The 18,998-nt window shown below is 36.8% G+C and overlaps 1 protein-coding gene across 1 annotated transcript in view; it reads left to right on the top strand.

Moving 5' to 3' along the window:
* The window catches only part of LUZP2 (leucine zipper protein 2), a 519,252-nt gene that overhangs the window by 377,332 nt on the left and 122,922 nt on the right, over nucleotides 1–18,998 (top strand). The window contains exons 6-7 of the mRNA XM_040255642.1: nucleotides 9,733–9,795; nucleotides 18,881–18,943. Of these exons, the coding sequence (XP_040111576.1) occupies nucleotides 9,733–9,795; nucleotides 18,881–18,943 (126 nt within the window). The remainder of the gene's footprint in view (nucleotides 1–9,732; nucleotides 9,796–18,880; nucleotides 18,944–18,998) is intronic.

Raw genomic sequence — 18,998 nt, 5'->3', positions numbered from 1 at the left:
TTCCAAAGTATATGTATGTGTGTATGTGTAAATCGCTATATAACCATTATTATACATTATTTATCCATTCATTCATTGGTGGACACTTAGATTATTTGTATATCTTGGTTATTGTAAATAATGCTGCAGTAAACGTGGGAGTGCAGGTATCTTTCCTATATCCTGCTTTAATTTCCTCTGGATATATCCCAGAAGTGTTGTTGCTGGATCATAAGGTAACTCTGTTTTTAATGGTCTTGAGGAAACTTCATACTGGTTTCCATAATGGCTGCACTAATTTACATTCCCACCCTTAGTGCAATAGAATTCCCGGTTCTCTACATTCTCAAAAACACTTGCTATCTCTTGTCTTTTTGATAACAGCCATTTAACAGGTGTGAAATACCTCACTGTGGTTTGCTTTACATTTCCCTAATAACTAATGATGTTGAGCACTTCTTCATGTACCTGTTGGCCATTTATATGTCTTTTTGGGAAAATGTCTATTCAGTTCCTCACTCATTTTTAATGGGTTTTTGTTTGTTTGTTTCTGAGTTGTATGAGTTTACTTCCCCCAACAAAATATTGCCTAAAACTTAACTGCTAAGTAGACCTATATGGGGATGGGGGTAACTGTTAGATATCTTAATGAATTTGAAATCCAGAATTCTTCTGGTTTATTTTCCTAAAGAGTAAATCTGATCATGAGACTTTCATGCTAAATATCCACTGTCATGGCTTCAGTGGATTACAGGGCCCTGTTTGACTAACCCTAAAGCCCCTCTCCCATCTTATCTTTCAGCTCTTTTGAGAATCCTAGGGTCTAGTACACATACTCTTCTCTCTCTCTCCATTTCTTATTATTTGACTGAATCTTTTTTTCCATCTAGGGCTTCCCTGTGGCTCAGATGGTAAAGCGTCTGCCTGCAATGCGGGAGACCCAGGTTTGATCCCTGGGTCAGGAAGATCCCCTGGAGAAGGAAATGGCAACCCACTCCAGTACTCTTGCCTGAAAAACTCCATGGACTGTCGCCTGAGAAGCCTGGTAGGCGACAGTCCATGGAGTCGCAAAGAGTCGGACACGACTGAGCGACTTCACTTTTGCACATTTAAAAGCAGCTCATGTCATTCCCTGAGTGGGTGCCTCCCTGGGGGCTTGCTACTGTTGTCAGATTCCTCCATGGATGTGACCCTCTTGAAGAGAGGGGTTGTTTTACCTCCTTTCCTGGTACATAAACAGTCTCTATAAATGTTGATAAGAGTATTAATGCTTTATTTCTGGAATGAATGGCATGTCATTTATTTAGCAACACTTTTTAACCCATTAGAATGAGAGTTGTCTGATAAAGGAAGAGGGGTTTAATGACAGCAGAAGCAGGTTCTGTTTCCAAGAGAGCTGTCTATTTTAAAGAAGACCAAATAAGACATATAGAGAAATATTACTGAGAGCAGTGTTTTTCCACAATAAACTTTTATCTCTAGGAGTAATTAGAGGACTCAAGAGCTAGAAATGTATGTCAACCTTCTAAAATAACAGCATTTACATATAAAAATTGTGACTTCAAAACTAAACCATCTTAGAGTGCTGTCATAATCTTCAAGAAGAGTAGTTTTTATTTTTTGCAAGACATTGAAATAATAAGAGCTAATATTTACTGAGTGCTTATTATGTGACTGCTGCTGCTGCTGCTAAGTCGCTTCAGTCGTGCTGGTTCTGTGCGACCCCATAGACGGCGGCCCACCAGGCTCCCCCGTCCCTGAGATTCTCCAGGCAAGAACATATTATGTGACAGTCACTGTTATAAATGTTTTGTTTATGCCATCTCACTTAAACAACCACTCCTTTGGTTATAACAGTTATCTAGTTTTATGAGAGGAAAAACAGAGGCATCAAACCCACAGAGCATATAAAAAAGTGAGATTTAAATACAGTTGTTTTTAGACAGAACTGAGTTGTTCTGTCCTAATTCAGTCACTGTGCCATATTATATTCATGCTGTTGGCAAAGTGATCTTGTAGGTATGAGGCCAACCAGTTCAGAGAATATCTAATTAATATACTCAGTAAATTGAAATATATTAAAACTATCTTTTTACTTGTCATCAGAAAAAGCCACCAACTCATATCCACTCTTAATTGTCCTGAAGCTGCAAAAAATCTGAGAGATGACCTAGATATTCTTCATTATTTCACATATGTCGACACTGAGTGTCTAGTGACACTGAATATTAAAGCTAGTATGGTGCTAATCTAAGAATAAAATTCTCATGAAGCACTCATGCATTTTCTAATGAATTAGAGCCAAGGTCAGTATGCCATCCTGTTCTGGAGATAACCTTGTCGAGGAAATCTTTGAGCACTTATACAACTTTTGTTATGCCTTTAACCAATTTAGAGTTCAAGTTGGCGAGGCTGAAGCTTATCTGGGGTCCCTACCATCACTTGGCTGAGAGTGGTTTTACGTGTTTACAGAATGATTCTGCCACTCATGTCTACTATTCTAAATCACTCTGTAAAATTGTGAATCTTAATTAAAGTAGCAATTAGTTTGCATACAGATTAAGTCATAGCGTTATATTTAAACAAGGGAATTACTTGAAAAAAATAGTGTTGTTTGGTTTTCAGCTATCTTTCTTGCTTCTTCCATTATGTTTTAGTGTAATTTTAAAGAGAATATCTAAGTCTTTTTTTTTTTTGACCAAATGTGCTTCAGCTGTCTGATCTCTGCATTTATATTATATAGAAATGGCTGACTCCCTTTGGCGTTTTTCTCCATTATAGATTAGAAACTATTTTATAGACAATTTTGTTTTCATCCATTTTGAGATTCTACTTTTTTCCTTTTGTGTGCTTAGAATAAATAGATCTTATATGTTTCTTATTTTATGCAGTCCTATGCAGCTGAGCTTTATTAAATGGGAGGACATTTTTTCTTCTTTATTGATCTCTTCACTCCTTATTTTAAAACAAAAATCATCTTTAAATTTTAAAGAGTCATCAATTGTAGAGTGGATTGTGATTTAACAGCATTCTTGGGGTGGAGGGAACCAAAAATAATAAATGAAAAGTACCAAATATTGTAGACCACATCCTGATTTCAGAAACATTAAAAAGTGAAAAAATTGTGCATTCCACAAATTGGTGAAATACATGTTCATGGTTTATACCAGTACAGTAACCCATCCTTCTCCTGAGATGTGCTCAATAAGAGACTCTTAGGGAATTTGTAAAATATTATAACATCTGCAGATACTTTAGAAGCAAAGTATTTGTCACACATTACTCAGAAACTGTTGCTTTTCTTTATTTGGGATATAATGTTTTGAGTTCCAACTCTATTTGAAAGAACATGTCCATTTTTTTCAGGCATTTAAAAAACATTTCAATTGAAATGTGGTTCACAAGCATTCTTATATAGTGGCTTGTGCAGTTTTAGAAACTTCTAAAAAGGAGATGCTACCTGCTGTGAGACACAGCACTCTGGTTTTATTTTGAATACCACTGCAGGTGTTTTTACTTTTGGTTTATACTTAATTGCACATTGAAGACATTAACACATGTTTTCAGCTGCCTGGCAGCAGTGGTATATTTTATTTAAATCCAGAAAATAATGTGATAAGCATATTTACATAATTTATTATGTTTGACAAACCTAAGTGTTCCCAGATTTTGACTTTCACCATGAAAATTCATTGAGACCTCATCAACCTACCTTGTAATTAAGTACACTGATTTACAGCCTCTTTTTCAATTGTCAAAACAATTCTATTCCTGTCTTGTAATTATAGAACCCTCCTCCTACTTGGTTCCTGCCTATTTTCTGAGCCTCATTCCCCAAGTTTTTTCTATCTTACATGAAATAAATTCATGCTTTGCTTGATTGAACCATTATTGGTTTCTGTTCTTTGCAAACAAAAATTCAAATTTCATTTGAAACTATGTAAAATGGAAATGCATAGTAATTTTAGAATTTTTACATTTCCATATGGCAAAATGAATAGAGATAGGCTAGACTTATGTATGTTGTATGTATGTTGACTGCATGTTGGATTTGAGCTAGCACATGTGTGTATGCTTAGTCGCTCCAGTCATATCTGACTGTTTGCAACCATATAGATTATAGCACCCCTCTCCCCACCCTTACCACCCCCACGCTGGCTCCTCTGTCCATGGGATTCTCCAAGCAAGAATACTGAAGTGGGTTGCCATGCCCTCCTGCAGGAGATCTTCTTGACTCAGGGATCGAACCCAGGTCTCTCGTATCTCCTGCTTTGGCAGGTGGGTCCTTTACCACTGGAACCACCAGGGAAGCCCAAGCTACCATGCAAGCTGCAGTGAAAATGTGATGCTTTATGTCTGAGGCAAAATTCAAAACTAGATCAACAGATCTACCTATTATATTTTGTTATTATCAGATTTGAGTTTGAGTTTTATCATATAGATAAGAGGAGGTATTAAGTGACATTTTAGGTAGTTTTTCAAGAAACTAGGTTCCCAAGAAGGTTGTTGGGGCATTTGTTTTAAGCCACCCCAAATTTGTGCAGTGTCCAACTGGGAGGCTTTCCTTTAGTAGGTAGTAAGCAGAGTCTGTATTTCATTTAGTGAAGCCAAAATAGATGGATATGTTCTGTGCCCACATCCTGATCCAAGCATGAATATTAGATATAAGCTTGGATGTTTGGATTTGGTGTGGGGGAGGCTACCACTCTGAATCCTAAGATACTGACAAAATTATAGTTATGTAGGTAGGATGGACAAAAGGATTTAAGTACAACATTAAGTGAACAGAGAAGCTGGAGCTATAAGCATACAGCTGAAGAACCCAGGATTATATATACTAGCTTTAGATAAGTGTGAAGGGAAATAGAGAGGCCATCAACATCACCAGAATTCAGTATATCCCTCTCCATACTCATGTGTTCTTTTTTGTATGTTATATTCAGTCTCAGATGAGTTGTGATGTAGTGATGACTCTCAGTATATTTTCCTAAGTAATTCTTGAACATAAAATTTTATATTTGAGTCTCATCAGCAACTTTTATGTTACTTTATCAAATGTGGATCAAGCCTCTGATTGGCTGAGTTTGAATCTCATGCTTTCCCTTGATAGAGTGGGTAAAGTTAGTATCACACAGCCACATAGAATTAGCATGGAAAAATGTTTCTCACAAGAAAAATCAGGATGTAGTTATTAGAAAAAGGATAGTATAAGCTTGATAGGCAGGGAAAACAGACACCTAAACATTTTATGATTCTTTTAATCTACTTTTTCTTATACTATACTATACTAAGAGTATAGTCTTACGTCCCAGCAAATGATACTGATAGTTGGACCCTAGCATTTGGGGCATAATTACATGTGTAAGTTGTTATTTTAGGCCTTCTGAAAGCATCATCCAATTTGATAGGGATGAGATCCATCGTTTAGAGAGTAGATAAAATGCTACATGTCTGATTACAAAATTGTAAAGAGTATGTTCTTAATGCCTGAATGATTTGTTGTTGTTCGGTTGCTCATTCATGTCCACCTCTTTGAGATCCCATGGACTGCAGCATGCCAGGCTCCTCTGTCTTCCATTGTCTACCAGAGATTGCTCAAACTCATGTCCATTGAGTCAGTGCTGCTGCCCCCTTCTCTTTTTGCCTTCCATCTTTCCCAGCATCAGGGTTTCTTCCAATGAGTCGACTCTTCACATCAGGTGGCCAATGTATTGGAGCATCAGCATCAGTCCTTCCAGTGAATATTTAGGATTGATTTCCTTTAGGATTGACTAGTTTGATTTCCTTGCTGTCCAAGGGACTCTCGGGATTCTTCTCCAGCACCGCAATTCAAAAGCACCAATTCTTTGGTGCTCAGCATTCTTTATGGTTCAACTCTCACATCTACACATGACTACTAGAAATAGCAAGTCTTAATTCTTTCAGAGATTAAAGAGGTGTGATCACCAGCACTGAATGAAAAGGTTAAGTCAGCGAATTTTCTGGGAGTCAGTGTTCCCTCTTCAGTGCTCCGTGCCATCTGTGTTTTTGAAAAATATGTCATCTAAGAGAAATCTCAGTACGGGTCTTGCAAGCCTTACTTTCATCCCCCAATTGGCCCCATTATGGGTGATTATAATTGATTATCCTCAGTTCTGGATTTATTTCAAAATAGTGAAATCGTCTAGTTCTTAAGCTCTGGAAATGATATTTATCTTAGTGGAAACATATTATTTGCATGGTTGCCCAGAATTATCAACTGCCAGAGCAGACTGTGGATACACAGCATAATCATTGGGACAGTCTTCCTTGTGCTAATATCGTTGCACTGTCCAAGTCTATCACACATGTTTGAAAAGAAATATTCACTGCTGTATCACTTTAGAATTGAACATTGAAAGAAATGTTCATAGAAATGAACAAATGAAAGAAAAAAATCAAAAGAAAGGAAGGAAGAAAACAAGGAAAAAGAAAAAAGGGGGTAAAATCTTTAAGTGAAGATGAAAATTTTAAATAGTATGGTAAAATTTAAAGTATTAAATTTTAAGTAGAAATATGTTATTACCTTTATTATCCTTTCTAATAAATTTACTCATGTATGGATATTAACCCATAAGGCCTTAGATGTCCTTCACTCAGCTTGTCTCAATTTTATTTATTTATTTAATATTCCTATTTTTTAGATATTTTAACTTTTTATTTTGAACTGTTCCCAGTTTTATTGAAAATTAATAGACACATATCACTGTATAAGTTCAAGGAGTACATCATGATGGTTTACTTTATGTATATTGTGAAATGATTATCACAGAAGGTTCAGCAAGCATCCATCTTCTCATATAGATATAGTAAAAAGAAAAGAAAGATCAAAGGGAAAACATATTTTCCTTGTGATCAGCCCTCTTTGGATTTTCTCTCTTAACATTTTTTCTGTATGTCATCCATCAGAGTTAGCTGCCGGTATCATGCTGCACTTTACATTCCTAGTACATATAATATTTATCTTCTAATTTCAGATTTCTGCCTCTTGACCATCTTTCTCTAATTCCTCCCCCTACTCCCCTCCACTTCTGGTAACCATAAGTTTGATCTCTTTTTCTGCGAGTTTGGTTGGTCTTTAGTTTCTCTATCTGACTTACCTCATTTCAGATTTTGCCCATGTTTTCACAAATGACAAGCATTTCTTCTTTTTAATCACACACACACACACATACACACATACACTCACACATATACCATAACTTCTCTGTCCGTTCATCCATCAGTGGGCACTTAGGTTGTTTGCAGGTCCAGAATTATAAATAATTCTGCTGTTAATGTGGGAGTACCAATACTTTTCCAAGTTAGTTTTTTCTTTGGTGGAAGTAGAATCGTTGGATCATATGGTAGTTCTGTTTTTAATTTTTTGAGGATCCTCTGTACTGTTTTTCATAGTGGCTGTAGCAGTTTACAGTCTCACCAGCAATGCAAAGGTTCCTTTTCTTTGCATTTGTGCCAGCATTTGTTATCTTTTGTCTTTTGATGATGGCCATTCCAACAAGCATGAAACAACACTTTATTGTTTCAATCTGCTTTTCCCTAATGACTAGTGATGTTGAGGATACTCTCATATACCTGTTGGCCTTTTGTTATCTTCTTGGAGAAGTGTCCATTCATGTTCTTTGTCCAGTTTTTCAAATTAGGTTATTTGGTTGTTTGCTGTTGCATTGTACGAGTTCTTTACATATTTTGAATATTAACTCCTTATCAGATATATTATTAGCACCTTGTTTTTTTGCCATTTCATAGGGTTATTTTTACCTTGCTGATGGGTTCTTTTGCTGCACAGAAGTTATTGAGTTTGATGCAGTCTCACTTGTTGCTTGTGCTAAAGCAGGTTAAAACTCTAAAATCTGCTAAAGCAGATCCAGAAAGACATTACAAACATTGAGTAGCAAATTAATATAGAATATTCTCATGTATCTTCCCCCAAAACCTCTAATATAACAACCTACAGTGATACTATAATTATTGAACCAGAAAATTAACCTTGAATTTTACCAGTCTTTCCACTAAAGACCTCTAGCCTTAGAATGATGAAAATCTAAGTGAACAACAAATCTCTAGAGATCCTGAAGATATATACCTTATATTTAAAAACTGAGAGAAATCAAAAAAGAAAAATACACAATAAAATTTAAGATCCCCTGTGTCAAAAATATCATAAATAGACATGTACAGTAGGAAAACAAGGGTAATTTTTAACCTACAAACTGAGCAATACTGTGGAGTTAAAATATAAGTATGTGTCTCTTTACTGCAGTTTATGAGCTTTTAGATACAGGAATACTATACATTAAAGACTTTAAAAACCTTAATCTTGTGTTTTGCTGTATGATGAGTACGGATATTTGCAAAAATAAAAAAAATCCGTTATTAAATGAATCAAGATAATTCCTCATTTGTATAAAAAAAATTCATGATATTTAAATTCTAAATAAGTTTTTTAGAGTTTCAACTCATACTTGAAGAGGAAAAGTTAGACAAAGGATTCTTTCCAACTGAGGGAGCTATAACCACTCTCTGCATGACAGGAAAATAAACTAGGAAATGATGTTCATAATCAGGTGGGAATTGTGTGTGAAGAAGTCTTAAATTTGATGTATTCTTTCATTGAGTTATTCATTCACACTGCATACATTTAGTTCAATTTGCTTATGATGCTCATCAAATTGACTCTCTTTAGAGTAGTTATGTATGATATGTACTTTCCATTACATTGTTTGCTACTGTAGAGACAGTATAAGGTCTAAATCCTGTAGGTTTTTACAGAGTTTCTGCTCTCTTTTATCATTCCTATCTAAAAGAAGAGTAGGTACTCAGTTATGGGACAAAGAAAAGCCGCCCAAGTGTCATGAGAGAGATGTAATTGACACACTGTAAGGGTTTAGATTCAGATGGCTAACACTGTGCCTCCATTTCTAAAGTAACAGGCATTTGTCTATGAATCTAGGTCAAGTCCAGCAGATAGAGTACTCTTATGAGGCCTGGAAGAAGAAATGGTTTCTGAGCATCAAAATGCCCTTTGAGTGCAATGCACAGGTGTCAGAAACATGAGGACTCTAAAACCATAGTGTTTAAAAGAAATTCAGACCCTAGTGCATCCATGACTGTATTAAACTAGATTCCAAGGTGACACGCATCCAGATGATGGTAGAAATAAATGCTTGCTGTTTAGAGGGTGTTTTCAGAAACTAGTATCAGTTACAAATTTGAAACCAAAATTATTTTAGAAAACAGCATAAGGTAAGGTAAGGTGAAGTCGCTCAGTCGTGTCCGACTCTTTGCGACCCCGTGGACTGTAACCTACTAGGCTTCTCCGTCCATGGGATTCTCCAGGCAAGAATACTGGAGTGGATTGCCATTTCCTTCTCCAGGGGATCTTCCCGACCCAGGGATCGAACCCAGGTCTCCCACATTGGAGGCAGACGCTTTAACCTCTGAGCCACCAAGGAAGCCCTTACATAAATACAATAAACAGATTTAAATGTAAGGCCAAAGAAAGTTCATATTTTCTAATAATGGTGTTAATCCCAATGCATCAAATCCATCAATTTTTGTTGAATAAAAAAACAATCTTTTATGTACAGATTCTACTCAATTTATGCAAATCAGCTACATCTCGTATCATGAAGGACTTATCTGTGAACAAAACAGAAGCGCTGCTGACATAATTTAAAGAAATTGTTAATATTTTATAACTTCTTAGCAATAAAACTATGTTTCTTTCCTTAGAATAAAAGCTTGAAACACAAACTGTTGTTTGGAAACAAGCTATGTGGCCTGCATGCAGAGGAGGTGAGTATATTTTCCTTTCTTAAAGCTTCAAGTGAATAGAAACAGTATTAGTGCCAGATATTTTTTTTTAACCCAGACATCTGGTGACTCTGTTCCCTTAAAACTGCAAACATATAAGAAAATAAAAACACATTTTAAACTTTTAGGTATTTTGGATGTTTTAACATTTCATCACCAAATAGAAAAAATGTTAAGCCACTTAAGTGTTGCTTTCCTAAATGATATTCTGGATTCCTTCCTTAACTGGATTATTAAGAGTTCCTTACTAGCAAACACCTGGAAGTCCATGAAGTTTTCACTCTTGGTACCCTCTATGTGGTGATAAAGAATCTTCCTGCCAATGCCTGAGAGGCGGGTTCAACCCCTGGATCTAAAAGATCCCCTGGAGAAGGGAATGACAACCCACTCCATTGTTCTTGCCTGGGGAATGCCATGGACAGAGGAACCTGGCAGCCTACAGTCCATGAGGTCACAAAGAGTTGGACATGACTTAGGACTAAACAACAACATCAACAATGTGATGTCTGTACCTGTTTGAGACTAGAGTGGCAAAATGAGGATTCTCGGACTGAACATAAAACGAAATTCACAAATTCACTGGTTCACATGGACAAAAAGATTGTCTCATACAATATCGCCCCCTAAGTGGGGGAAAACGTCATTCTGTTTAATCCAGGTTTAATTAAAATCTTTTTTTTCTTTTCCTGATCTTCCAAATGAATCTGTAATGTTGTAGAAATATAGCTCACAGGCAGTAATCCTTAGTGACAGTAAAGAGAGAATAGAAATAGTGCCATAGTAAGTGATACTTCAAGGAGAGGAGACTGCACTTAATGTGTTAAGTTGGAGCCTCAAAGGAGCATACAAAAAGACTAGTTGTGCAAAAAAATAATAATAAATAATAATAATGGAAAATGGAAAAGCCTGTGAATGATAAGGCCCAGGCCTGTTAGCTAGCCTTCAGTGAAAACCAGATACTTGTGCAAGGAAGGGGGAAGGAGGCAGGTTTAGGTAGAACAAAAACAGTCTAACACAGGTTTATCCCTTTCCCCATAGCAGATTAGAAGCAAGGCACAGAGCTGGTGAACAGCTTCTACCATCTCCTAAATATGGAGCCGTCTCTTATTCCAAAAGCTATGTCCTGATATTATCACCTTCTAGCAGAAGGAACAGGAAATACTACCTTGTGACTCACAAGCATTGCTCTTTAGGAGTCTATCTAGAAAGTAATGGCACATATGTCCTTGTATCCTATTTGCCAGAACTAGGTCACAAGCCTAGCTAACTTGTAGGAATCTGGAAAAGTCCATTAGGTTGGTGTTCGTGTGCTCATGCAGAATTTGGGGTTTTTTAATTAAAGAAGGTGAGACTACTCCTTGGTGGACATGTATAAGTCACTATTGAGAGTCTAGCATGCAATATGATTATCCACTTATAATGTCTTTATAATAATATTATATATGAAATGAATAGAGCTGTTAAATACATTGAAATTGAAAGGTTGATGCCCCATAAATGAAAAAATCAAACTGAATGGTATATAGATATAAGCCTGTGTATTTTATTTTCTCCATTGTATTTTTCTATTTGGATATCAATAGCTCATATTGTTTATATTTGCTAAGTTTCTAGACATATATATATATAGTGTGCAGTTTCTGAATATTACCTTTAAGAGGGTAAGCAAGTAGAGCTGTTTTGAATAAGGACCATCTGAATTGAAGCTATATTCTGTGAAAATTTACATGTTCCCAGAGTTCACACAACACCCATGTACATGAAAAAGAGGTGGCCCTAGGAGAAGGGGTGTGTGTTGTTTAGAAACAAACAGAAGAATGAAAAGACAGCAATGACGACCTGGGTCTACCTATAGTTTTTAGCCCCTTAGTTCAAGAAAGACTCATATATTTTCTTCATCTTAGCCTCTTAGAGGACATATTATTTCTGCATTCTTATTTATGAATTCCTAGAGGTTTCATTTTCTTAATTCAACAGATCAATGCAGTTGGCTCCTGAAAGGAATGTCTGTGAAAATTTGTTTCTAATATTTGAACCTTTCAAGGGTGTGCCATTTACAACATTTTCAAGATTCTACTCTAACTAACGATGCTCCCACCATTAGATGATGAGTTAGTAATTATAACACCATCATAACACAGTCCCCCATTTTGCCAGCTAAAATACTTTGCATGGTTGGAAACATTCTGAATATAAAAGTAAACTGAATAACAGTTGCAGTTTGATAACTGAAAGACTCATAAGCATTCAGTGAATTCTTAGAAAAGTACAATATTTCAAAAATATAAGTGGGATTTACTTATTAAAAATGATTTTCATATCAGCACTGTTTACTAGGATATATTAATTCCATGAGGATCATGTAATTTACTAGGTACAATGGCCAGCTACTTTTATTTTTTGGTTTTTAAATAGGTTTTATTTTTAGAGACATTTTAGGTTCATATAGAATTGAGCAGAAAGTTCAGAGTTTCCATATACTCCTGCCCCCACACATAACCACCATTATCAACATCCTCCACCAGGATGGTAAATCATTTATAATCAATGAAACTACCCATGCATGATTATCATTGAGTCCCTAGTTTAGTTTAGGGTTTGTTCTTGGTGGTGTACATTCTATAGATTTTGACAAATATATGACATATATTCACCCTTACAGTATTATATAGAGTAGTTTCACTGACTTAATCTGTGGTTTAAGAAGCCCTTCAGGTAATTCTTGTGTACATTAAAATTTGACAACCATTTCATTACAGAATTTTGAAAGCTAAGTTGAAAAAAATAGTCAAGAAATTAAGACTGTATTAAATCCTGCATCTAAACTGAAGGTGTACTTGATTTATCCTATTCTCTTATTTTATTGAGGTATAATTGATTTTTATTAGTTTCAGGTGTATAACATAGGCATTCAGTGTTTTATATTTTATTTAATAATGGCTATATTTGCTTGTGCTATACAATATATCCTTGATAATTAATTTATTTTATACATGATAACATGTATATCTTAATCCTATACTTGCCTTGCCCCTCCCTATCACGCCTTCCCTGTTGGTAGCCACTAGGTTGTCCTCTATACCTGTAAGTCTGTTCTGTTTTTTTTTTTTTTAGATTTATTGGTTTTATGTTTTTTGTTTCTACATATAAGAGGTACCATAGACTATTTGTCTTTCTTTGTCTGACTTTCATTGTATATATATTTATACCAACATCCTTTTTATCCATTCATCTTTGATGGACACTTAGGATAACTTGGCTGTTGAAGCAATGCTGCTATAAACATTTAGGATGATGTTACTTTTTGAATTAGTGTTCTTAGTCATATGAGTAACTCCCATACTGTTTTCTGTAGTGGTCGCACCAACTTAAAGCACCAGCAACAGTCTACTTGGGTTCTTTCTTCTCCACATCCTTAACATTTATAGACTTTTTGATGATAGCCATTCTGACAGATGTGAGGTGATATCTGTTTATGGTTTTGATTTGCATGTTCTTGATAATTAGCTATGTTAAGCATCGTTTCATGTCTTATAATTTCATGGATGGTTTCTTTTGCTGTGTAAAACTTCTTAAGTTTAATTAGGTCCCATTTGTTTATTTTTGCTTTTGTTTCTTTTCTTTTTGTTCTGTTTCTTTTCTTTTGGAAATTAAGGGCTTCTTCATAGCTCAGTGATAGAGAACCTGCCTGCAATATAATGAGCTCAGTCCCTGAGTTGGGAAGAACTCCAGTGTTCTTGCCTGGAGAATCCCATGGACAGAGGAGTCTGGCGGGCTGCCGTCTGTGGGTCACACAGAGTCGGACATGACTGAAGTGACTTAGCAGCAGCAGCAGCCAGTATTCTTGCCTGGGAAATCCCTTGGACAGAGGAGCCTGGTGGGCTACAGTCCATGGAGTCATAAAAAAGTCAGACAAGACTTAGTGACTAAACAACAGAAACAACTAAACCTCCCACTTGATATTTTATAATCTCTACCATCAACCCCCAGCCCATGTTAACTAGTAACCTGATTTACATCTCTAGTCTTTTGTCTTTTCTAGGATATCATATATATGGTATTATACAAAATAAAGCTTTTTTTTGTGACTACATAGTATCAGTTCAGTTCAGTTGCTCAGTCCTGTCCGACTCTTTGCAACCTCATGAATCACAGCCCACCAGGCCTCCCTGTCTATCACCAACTCCCGGAGTTCACTCAGACTCGCGTCCATCAAGTCAGTGATGCCATCCAGCCATCTCATCCTCAGTCGTCCCCTTCTTCTCCTGCCCCCAATCCCTTCCAGCATCAAAGTCTTTTACAATGAGTCAACTCTTCGCATGAGGTGGCCAAAGTACTGGAGTTTCAGCTTTAGCACCATTCCCTCCAAAGAAATCCCAGGGTTGATCTCCTTCCAAATGGACTGGTTGGATCTCCTTGCAGTCCAATGGATTCTCAAGAGTCTTCTCCAACACCACAGTTAGAAACCATCAATTCTTCGGCGCTCAGCCTTCTTCACAGTACAACTCTCACATCCATACATGACTACTGGAAAAACCACAGCCTTGACTAGACAGACCTTAGTCGGCAAAGTAATGTCTCTGCTTTTGAATATGCTATCTAGGTTGGTCATAACTTTTCTTCCAAGGAGTAAGTGTCTTTTAATTTCATGGCTGCAGTCACCATCTGCAGTGATTTTGGAGCCCCCAAAAATAAAGTCTGACACTGTTTCCACTGTTTCTCCATCTATTTCCCATGGAGTGATAGACATTAGAAATCCACCAATATTGTTATATATTTCAGACTTTATTTAAAACATGGCTCACTCTTTTTTAGCATTCCATTTCATGATCTATGATAATTTGTTTACTATTCACCACTTGAAGGACACGTGGGTTATTTCCAGCTTTTGACTTTTACGGATAAAGATACTATAAGCATTTATGTATATATTATCATTTCTCTTGCATGAATACCTGCAAAGAATTTGTCTAATTTATTTTATAAAAAATTATCAACCAGTTTCCCAAAATGACTATAGCGTTTTGCATTCCCACTAACCTATTTTTCAAATAGCATTTCATGTAACTGTGATAATCTATTTGCATGTATTCTTTTTAACCCTGCTGAAGAATCAGAACCTATAATCTTAGATGTAGAAAAACAAATAATTGAGGTCCTAATGTTAGAATGTTTGAAATTGGGTCTGCTCTGGAAAAATAGGAATGCTTAATCAGCCATCTGTAGCTCACCAGAATGTCTTCCAAACAGTAGACAAACATATCTGCTGGGAGATATGTCTTTCTTACAAACACTTTTTTGTTTGTAATAGTCCTCATAAAAAGCACTATTCTAATAAACACTGTTTATTATCTTAACAAACACTGTTCACCTTAACTTCTTAGCATTCTAGCAACTTCCCTCACCTCCTGAAACATTTGCTTGCTACCTCCCCTTTATATTCAATATATAACCTAAATATAAACTTGACTGTCAACTGAAACTCATGTTTATTTAATTTTAACAATTTATAAAATTAAAAATAAGCAGTAAAACTGAGCAATACATATCTGCAGGTATATGTATAGGTATGCTTCAGTTCAGTTCAGTCGCTCAGTCATGTCTCTTTGTGACCCCATGGATTGCAGCATGCCAGGCTTCCCTATCCATCACCAACTCCCAGAGCTTGCTTAAACTCATGTCCCTTGCGTCAGTGATAACATCCAACCATCTCATCCTCTGTCATCCCCTTTTCCTTCTACCTCAAATCTTTCCCAGCATCTGGGTCTTTTCCAGTAAGTCAGTGCTTCCTATCAGGTGGCCAGAGTATTATAGCTTCAGCTTCAGCCTCAGTCCTTCCAATGAATATTCAGGACTGATTTCCTTTAGGACTGACTGGCTTGATCTCCTTGCAGTCCAGGGGACTCTCAAGAGTCTTCTCCAACACCACAGTTGAAAAACATCAATTCTTCAGCGCTCAGCTTTCTTTATAGTCCAACTCTCACATGCATACATGACTACTGGAAAAACATTAGCTTTCACTAGAGGGTCCTTTATCGGCAAAGTAATGTCTCTGCTTTTTAATATGCTGTCTAGTTTGGTTATAGCTTTTCCTCCAAGGAGCAAGTGTCTTTTAATTTCATGGCTGCAATCCTAATGCAGTGATTTTGGAGCCCCCAAAATGAAGTCTTTCACTGTTTTCCATTGTTTCCCCATCTATTTGCTATGAAGTGATGGGGCCAGATGCCATGATCTTAGTTTTCTGAATGTTGAGTTTTAAGCCAACTTTTTCACTTTCCTCTTTTACTTTCATCAAGAGGCTCTTTAGTTCCTCTTCACTTTCTGCCATAAGGTTGGTGTCATCTGTGTATCTGAGGTTATTGATATTTCTCCCGGCAATCTTGATTCCAGCTTGTGCTTCATCCAGCCTGGCATTTTGCATGATGTACTCTGCATATAAGTTAAATAAGCAGAGTGACAATATATAGCCTTGACATACTCCTCCCCAATCTGGAACCAGTTCATTGTTTCATGTCTGGTTCTATTACTTCTTGACCTTCACAGATTTCTCAGGAGGTCTGGTGTTTTGGTATTCCCATCTCTTGAAGACTTTTCCACAGTTTGTTGTGATCCACACAGTCAAAGGCTTTGGTGTAGTCAGTAGAGCAAAAGTAGATATTTTTCTGGAATTTTCTTGCTTTCTTGATAATCCAACGGATGTTGGCAGTTTGATCTCTGGTTCCTCTGCCTTTTCCAAATCCAGCTTAAACATCTGGAATTTTATGGATCACGTTATGTTGAAGCCTGGCTTGGAGAATTTGAGCATTGCTTTGATAGTGTGTGAGATGAGTGCAATTGTGTGGTAGTTTGAGCAATCTTGCATTGCTTTTCTTTGGGATTGGAATGAAAACTGATGTTTTCCAGTCCTGTGGCCACTGCTGAGTTTTCCAAATTTGCAGGCATTATTGAGTGCAGCACTTTTACAGCATCATCTTTTAGAATTTGAAACAGCTCAATTGGAATTCCATCACCTTCACTAGCTTTTTTCATAGTGGTGCTTCCTAAGGCTCACTTGACTTCACATTCCAGGATGTTTGGCACTATGTGGGTGATCACACCATCATGGTTACCTGGGTTATGAAGACCTTTTTTGTATAGTTCTTCTGTGTATTCTTGCCACCTCTTCTTAATATCTCCTGCTTCTGTTAGGTCCATACCATTTCTGTCCCTTATTTTGCCCATCTTTGCATGAAGTGTTCCCTCGGTGTCTCTAAGTTTTATGAAGAGATCTCTAGTATTTCCCCTTCTATTGTTTTCCTCTATTTCTTTGCATTGATCCCTGAGGAAGGCTTTCTTATCTGTCCTTGCTATTCTTTGGAACTCTGCATTCAAATAGGTATATCTTTCCTTTTCTCCTTTGCCTTTAGCTTCTCTTCTTTTCTCAACTATTTGTAAGGCCTCTTCAGACAACTATTTTGTCTTTTTGCATTTCTTTTTCTTGGGGATGGTCTTGATCTTTGCCTCCTATACAATGTCTTGCACCTCCGTCCATAGTTCTTCAGGTACTCTGTCTATCAGATCTAAACCCTTGAATCTATTTCTCAGTTTCACTGTATAATCATAAGAGATTTTACTTAGGTCATACCTGAATGGTCTAGTGGTTTTCCCTACTTTCTTCAATATAAATCTGAATTTGGCAATAGAGAGTTTATGATCTGAACCACAGTCAGCTCCTGGTCTTGTTTTTGCTGAGTGTATAGTGCTTCCATCTTTGACTGCAAAGAATATAATCAATCTGATCTCAGTATTGACCATCTGGTGATGTCCATGCGTAGAGTCTTCTCTTGTGTTTTTGGAAGAAGGCGATTGCTATGACCAGTGTGTTTTCTTGGCAAAACTGTTTGCCTTTGCCCTGCTTCACTTTGTACTTCAGGCCAAATTTTCCTGTTACTCCAGGTATCTCTTGACTTCCTACTTTTGCATTCCAGTCCCCTATAATGAAAAGGATATCTTTTTTGTGTGTTAGTTCTAAAAGGTCTTATAGGTCTTCATAGAAATGTTCAACTTCAGCTTCTTCAGCATTACTGATCAGGGCATAGACTTGTCTTACTGTATTAATGAATGGATGCCTTGGAAACCAACAGAGATTTCTGTCATTTTTGAGATTGCATCCAAGAACTGAATTTTGGACTCTCTTGTTGACTATGAAAGTGAAAGTGAAAGTGAAGTCGCTCAGTCGTGTCCGACTCTTTGCGACCCATGGACTGTAGCCCACCAGGCTCCTCTGTCCATGGGATTCTCCAGGCAAGAATACTGGAGTGGGTTGCCATTTCCTTCTCAAGGGGATCTTCCCAACCAAGGGATCAAACCCAGGTCTCCCACATTGCAGGCAGACGCTTTAACCTCTGGTTGACTATGAAAGTTACTCCATTTCTTCTAAGGGATTCTTGCCCACAGTAATAGATGTAATGGTCATCTGATTTAAATTCACCTATTCCTATCCATTTTAGTTCACTGATTCAGAAAATGTTGATGTTCACTCTTGCTATCTCCTGTTTGACCAATTTCAATTTACCCTGATTCATGGACCTAACATTCCAGGTTTCTATGTAATATTGTTCTTAGAGCATCAGACTTTTTACTTCCATCACCAGTCACATCAACAACTGGGTGTTGTTTTTCCTTTGGGTCTGTCTCTTCATTCTGTCTGGAGTTATTTCTCCACTGATCTCCAGTAGCATATTGGGAGTTCATCTTTCAGTGGGTATGCCTAGGTGACTCATTCTGTGTGTGTGAATTTTTCTAGGGAGGGTGGAAGAGGGGAACAATAAGCCACTTTCTTTAAATATTACCTTTTAAATACTACACTTTTTTGAACAGGTTTTGGTTTTTTCTTCCTGCCTAGAATAGCTGGATGTCTGACTCCCAAAGCAGAGATTAAGCTTTTCGCTTTCACTTCTAGACTAGTTAAACTCTTTTTTTTTGTTTGGCTGCAAAGTTCATTCTTGTGCAGTTAAAGGAATTTTAATCTTGACATTTGAAAATGTAAATGAAATTAATTCTGTAATTCATGTTTTTGTTCTTACAGTCAAAAAAAGTCCAATCCCAGCTGAAGGAGCTTCGTTATGGAAAGAAGGATTTATTATTTAAGGTAAGCATCTTTCTTCCTACCTCCTTCAACTGGCTGGTTCAATACCTAGACTTAT

The sequence above is a fragment of the Oryx dammah genome, unplaced genomic scaffold (assembly GCF_014754425.2).
Source record: "Oryx dammah isolate SB20612 unplaced genomic scaffold, SCBI_Odam_1.1 HiC_scaffold_15, whole genome shotgun sequence".
Classification (NCBI taxonomy): domain Eukaryota; kingdom Metazoa; phylum Chordata; class Mammalia; order Artiodactyla; family Bovidae; genus Oryx; species Oryx dammah.
The sequence above is the reverse complement of the archived record's forward strand: the minus strand, read 5'-3'. Positions and strand labels throughout refer to the sequence as shown.